The sequence below is a fragment of the Melampsora larici-populina genome, assembly GCF_000204055.1.
Source record: "Melampsora larici-populina 98AG31 unplaced genomic scaffold MELLAscaffold_25, whole genome shotgun sequence".
Classification (NCBI taxonomy): Eukaryota; Fungi; Basidiomycota; class Pucciniomycetes; order Pucciniales; family Melampsoraceae; genus Melampsora; species Melampsora laricis-populina.
The window spans coordinates 1-6,214 of NW_006768789.1; the positions used below are offsets into that span (position 1 = coordinate 1).

Below are 6,214 nucleotides of genomic sequence, written 5' to 3' on the forward strand. Positions count from 1 at the left end.
GAAGAGTTGGTCACTACTAGCTGACATCATTGACCAGCGAGGGAGTACAACCACTGCGCGCACAAAATCTCGCCTCAGGCGAGAATTTGCACATGAGCAAGGCGTCAATTTGAAGGTCACCAATCAAATGGAAGCAAGAGGTCTAAACTCATCGTGGGTTCGACTTCGAATAGTCAAAACATAGCATAATCACTATAACACAGGGCATAGCAATGTCAGGCATACAACAAAAAACAAAGGCATACATGCATAATGTTCACTCAGGAACGATACAACCATCTCATTCCTCATCAGCCTCCTGAGAACCATCATCACCTTCTCCACCATCATCACCTTCTCCACCCTCATCACCATCTCCACCCTCATCACCATCTCCTTCATCACCTCCTTCAACACTCCCACCTTCCTGAACCAAACGCTCTGAACCAGATCCCTCATCATCAACAGGTTCCTTCTCCACAGCCCGATTGCGCTGACCGGACACTTCAGGATACAGACTCTTACCCCGATCAGTGACCGGCAGTAGAGGCCCTTCGGTTGGACCCCATAACGCCCTGAATGATTCCGTTGCAGGGGCATTCATCTTCATCAATTTCACGTTATCGATATTAACGTGATCCATGACGAGCCCGTTTAGACCAATCGTCAGGCCAGGTCGGTGAGTCTCTGTCAACAGATCTAACATGAATAAGCCAGCCAACTTCTTCTCCTCAAACTCTTCATGAAAGTGATTCGTCATCTCATTCCACTTGATGCGAGTGTTGAATTGACCTGAATTCGTGAGGAATCTTTTCAGGGCAGTGTACATCAAGTTATCGAGTCGATTCCACGCTCGATCGCCATAAGAATGAGGCGTTTCGTTGAACTTGCTGTATCGACGATCCGCTAGGACCGAAGCCAAGAAGACAATCATCGCACTCTCGGGCATGCTCTGGTCTTTGTAGTTGGGCAGTGCGTGGAATAAGCCTGCTGTACCATACAACAGGAACAAAGCTAAATTAAGGAGACACTGTTTCTTGACGTTCGAGATATCGCGAGAAGTATCGGCAGCAATTGATTTCTCTTCGAGAGCTTTAGCATTAGCCACCTGAGAGGTTTGAGCACTCGCACTCGAAGTGATAGTCTTGACAGTTTTGGAGGAGCCTGCAATCGATTTGAGATTACCTGAGCTGAACTTATTTCGATCGTTGAAAAGCTGATGTAAGACTGAATTAGTCTTATGATCGGACCTCATCTGCCTGATTTCACGAGTTCGTATTTTTGCAGCCTCAGCCTTCTTGATGAGTCCGTTATGAACTTCATTCTCGTAGATCAAGTTCATTCCCAGGAAGATGTGAAAAAACTTCTTCTGCAAAGCTTTGACACTAGAAGGCATTGATCGGGCACGTTTAGCAGGTTGATCGTCAGAACCAGTGGAATAACATTGATTTAACAACCAGGCAATAGTTTTGCCCATCTCTACAGAAGATTCCGAAACGCCATCGTCCCCCTCCGTCCTGATCTTGAAAGAGTCGTGATTGTTCCCATATGAAATGAGCCTAAGGCTATCCGATAGAATGTCATGTAACGAGGAGTAGGCATTTCGGATGTTGCTCTTGATGACAGAATGACCAGTCCAATCCTTCATTTGATCAGTTCGACAAGACATCGAGTGCAGTGAACGAAATATAGCGGATTTCCTAGAGTAGGGGTATTGAGCGCTGAGTCGGATCAATGACCAATCCAATCGATCGGTAGCGAGATAGGGATCGGTAGATGAAACTTGTAATAGACGAGGTGCTGGAATCAGATGCAATGACCATCAGTATCAGAAATGCATAGGACAGAATATACAGAGCAAAACAAAACTCACAACATTGAAGTCGTAGATACATCATCTCACGATCCTCAACTAGAGCTCGAACGTAGTTGAGGTGAGGGGTCAGGTCGGATTCCAAAGGGATTCCTTTCGCTGAATCGAGATCGTACTCCCATGAGTGTATCACGTTCGCAGCAGGCACTGTCAAGACGTCACCCCAGTTGAATTGGGACGAGGTGATGGCATCCTGGTTTGCCTTCAGCTCCAAGATCTCCTCGGGTTTGGGATCTATAAGCAACGCTGGTAGTGAAGGTTATAAGTCAGCACGTTATTCGATCAACTTTGAAAGAGTGTACAGGTAGGGAATAGTAGAGATAGAAGGAAAAAGGAGGAATTAGACCGTTCAATTGATAGAGAGATGAAAGGGAACAGACCGTTCAATTTATCGCTTGAAGCGAGAAATTGAACGGGCTAAAGTGCAAGAGACAGACCGTTCAATTTCTCGCTTGAAGCGAGAAATTGAACGGAGCAGAGTGGGAGAGATAGATAGGGAGAAAAAATGGAACAAACCGTCCAATTTCTCGCCTGAGGTGAGAAATTGAATGGAGTAAAGTGGGAGAGATAGATAGAAAGGAAAAGAGGAAGGGAATTCGAATAAAAGAAAGATGAAGCTTACCACTTAAATCCGGCTTCTCAACATGAAAGACACTTTTCTCATCCACTTGCATAGTTTCATCCTTATCCTCTTCCTTCTCTTCAACCTTCTTCTCCTTCTTCTTGTCAGCCTTCTTCTTCTCATCAACCACTTCTTTCATTTGAACCTGCTGATCTGGGTACTGCTCTCCTCGAGCCCAGTCATCGTCCTCTTGAGTTACAATCGCCCGGCTTTTAATTCGGGTCTTCGGGCCTTTAGACTTGCCCAAAAGCTCAGAAGTAGCCTCCTTGTCCGATGCCTTCGCCTCGAGGTCGAAGAATTTGGAGACATCTCCCACCTTGCCACGCTTCGTGGATGCTGGTGAAATATGAAAAGGTCAGTTACTATTACTACTGTCTTGGTAATGAAGTAATCACTCACATTCTTCATTACTTGTTGCTTTACGCTTCTTAGCAATAGGGATTGGACGAGGTCGAAGGGAACGATTGATACCAACAGGAGCAGGTGGGTTGCTGGGGACAAAAATCACATCTGGGTGATTGCCAGAAAGGGCAGATAGGTAGGCTGCTTCGTCCTCTCGCATCGTGGCTTCTAATTCGACTAGGAAGGCCTTCGAGAGCATTAGGGCCTTGTCGATTGCGCCATCTTGAGCCTCTTTCTCCAACTCGGTCACCTTCTTCAGAGTCGTTTGATACAACACTTTGACTGTGTATCACAAGTGTTAGGTAAGTAAGTGTCACTATCTCATTGTATGTAATTGATGGTGAGTGCTTACCTGATTCGTACTCGGCCCTGGCCCTCTTTATTTCGACTTGACGCATTTGCTGAGTCGCGCTGAAAGGGGTCTGTAAGTCTGGGATGAGTATTCGAATGTGTTGTTGAGCGAGATGCAGGGATAACTCACATCTCCCTCCTCAATTTTCGAACCAGGGTCGGGAGAACAGGTCTTCGCCGAGGGTTGAGCCGAGGTATGGACAGGTGCATCCTTGGAAACACCCGATTCCTGCGTGAGAAACGCATGTTAGTCAATGAATCACTCAATTAGATTGCAAAGTTTGGCCTCACTCCTATTTCAGCTGGGTGAATTACTCCTGAGCTCAAGGGTTGAGATTCGGTACCTGCTACATTCTAAATGGTTTAAGAGATGAGTTTCAGCCATCTTACCAAATAATTGTACTTCCTTGATGACTGACCTCATTGGCCTTGATTGGTTCCTTAGGTTCCTTATCGGCTGTATGAAGATTAGGATCTATTCGATCCTGTGAAGATGAAAGGATCAGCAGGTGAGTTGTACGTTCAGAGGTTGATTAGGCAGGGCCACTAACCTTCTTGGCCACCGGGGTTGGCGTTTCGGGGACTCCGCCTGGTTCTGTCAGCTCCTGCAATTTCTATTTGTCAGTACATCATTTGATGATCATTCATGGAAAAGACACCTACAGCGCTACTGTCCTCCATTTCGACGTCAGGTCTGGCTTCTGCGTTCTGATACAGATACAATAACACATACATAAGTGAGGTTACCACGAGGTATCAATAATAAACTATTGTACACTCACACTATCCGAGTTCAATGATCCAAGGTTGGGATGTCTTCCGTACTTGGCCTGTCGAATTCGTCCTGATCCTGTTGACGTGGCCTGTCTGGGATTTTGGAGAGCTGCGCGGTGCTGATTCCCTTTGCCGGATTGTGATGGTTGCTGCTGTTAAGTCAATGATGGTAGATAATATCATCAGCTACGATACTCAAGTTTGATAATAGGATATAGACTCTTGTGCAAATTCTCGCTTGGGGCGAGAATTTGCACGTGGCGCCAAGTCAGCGGTTTACTAAAGGATACTACTGCACGGGCAGGAATGAGTGATTTCGTACAAATTCTCGCCTGAGGCGAGAATTTGCACGGGGTGCTAATGTAGCGGATGACTAAGCTATCCTACTACATTGCCAAGAATGATTGATATTGTGCGAATTCTCGCTTGAGGCGAGAATTTGCACGAGAATGGATGTTTTGTGCGCTGGCGTACGTTATATATACGTATTGTTCGTCACGTGGCTGTTCAAATTCTCGCCTGCGGCGAGAATTTGAACACATCACAGTGGTATGAAAAGGTAGGTGAAAAGATTGAAACAGGGGGTGGAAAGGAATAGTACGATCGTGAGGTGAAGTTTTTGGCCTATGGTGGTTTACCTTGGTCATTGTAAGAGGCGGATGGCTTGACGGGTTTCGGGTCGGGTATTCGGGTCGGGTGTTCGGACCGGGTTTTAACTTTATTTCGGGGTTTTTCGCGGATGGAGACTGATGATGGTAGGTGGAAGAGGAGGATTTCTTCAAAATCTGGGAGGAGCCAGACTTTATAGTCTGGCTTTCTCATCAGGTTAGGTTTCGCTGCATGCTGTGCTGCGGATATTAGGTTTGAACATGTAATATTCTTTACATGTTCAGGCTGTATTCCCTAGGCTTGGTGCGTCAAAAATGACTCACCTGGGCATTGAACCCAAGTGTTACTGCAAGTCAACCTCTGGGTCCCTCACCTTGACCACTGCACCACAGCACCATATGTATCACATGCACATAGGTTGCATACATCAAGACAGCCTGGGTGCGCCTTTTTGCGTGTGTGTGCATTCTGATGCGCGCTTCGCGCGTATTGATGGTGTCATTGGCCTTTGGTAGGTCATACACGGGGTCTATGCGTGTTTGCACGTGTTTACACAAGGAGCAGACACGTGTAGACACACAAAAACACGTGTTTATGTGTACGTATGCGTGTTTGCACCGGTGCATGTGTGTCTCATTACGCGTGTTTGCACTGCTTTGCATCTATTTGCGCTTCTTTGTGAAGTCTAACACTTGTTTGCACGTGTAAACACGTGTTTAACCCGTGTTTGTGTGTGTTTGCAGGTGTTTATCACATGTTTACATGGGTTTGCAGGTGTTTATCACATGTTTACATGGGTTTGCACGTGTTTGCACGTGTAAACACGTGCTTGACACGTGTTTAACACGTGTTTAACACGTGAATGCGTGAGTTTGCGTGGGTTTGCTTGGTTTTACGTGGGTTTGCGCGTGTTTGCGCGTGTTTTGCACCTCCTTGTGAGCTCTGACGTGTGTTTACGCGTGTTCCTGTATGTTTAACATGTTTTACTGGCCTTTGTGATATCATGCTTCGCTGGTGACTTGTCGTTGACAGTTCCACACAGACAACGTGTGTTGCATTCATGTATCACATGTCTTCGACACGCTTTCGACGCGTGATCCCCTCGTCTGATTGGAGTGCCACGTGTATTGTCATGTCTTACGTAGAAATTATGCGGATTGTGCATAATCACCTGCCAGCTTGTCATTGGGTCACGTATTCAGGCGTAATGTGGCAAGCATTTGGTGATTTCACATGGAAATTACGACTTTTATTGATGTTTCACGTGTATTTCACGTACATGTCACCCACAGTGACACGTGTTACATGCTTTGCTCATGTAATTACACATTGTTTTTGTATTACATATGCCTGTGGGCCTCAATCATCATATGCATCTCCCGGGGCGTTGCGCAAATTCTCGCCAGAGGCGAGAATTTGCACGCAAGTCGCTTTCTGCGTGTTTGAACTGCCTTTTGTCGTGCAAAGTCTCGCCCTGGGCGAGAATTTGCACGTGGAGCGTACGGGTTTTAGGGGCTCAGGGCTCAGGGCAACGGGTCCGTACGCTCCCGGGCCAAAAAGCGTACGGAGCGTACTGTCACGGAGGGCTACGGGACTCCGTCCCG

At 46.6% G+C, this 6,214-nt stretch overlaps 1 protein-coding gene across 1 annotated transcript; it reads right to left on the minus strand.

Moving 5' to 3' along the window:
- Window positions 1–280: 280 nt before the first annotated feature.
- On the minus strand, window positions 281–3,962 carry MELLADRAFT_88125 (uncharacterized protein; the record flags this gene model as incomplete). The annotated part of the gene is made up of 13 exons (XM_007411599.1): window positions 281–1,779; window positions 1,853–2,098; window positions 2,233–2,246; window positions 2,290–2,299; window positions 2,369–2,383; window positions 2,475–2,810; window positions 2,874–3,158; window positions 3,229–3,298; window positions 3,358–3,456; window positions 3,519–3,581; window positions 3,647–3,712; window positions 3,779–3,841; window positions 3,891–3,962. 13 exons carry the CDS (start codon window positions 3,960–3,962, stop codon window positions 281–283), a joined length of 2,838 nt encoding a protein of 945 aa, XP_007411661.1.
- Window positions 3,963–6,214: the final 2,252 nt, after the last annotated feature.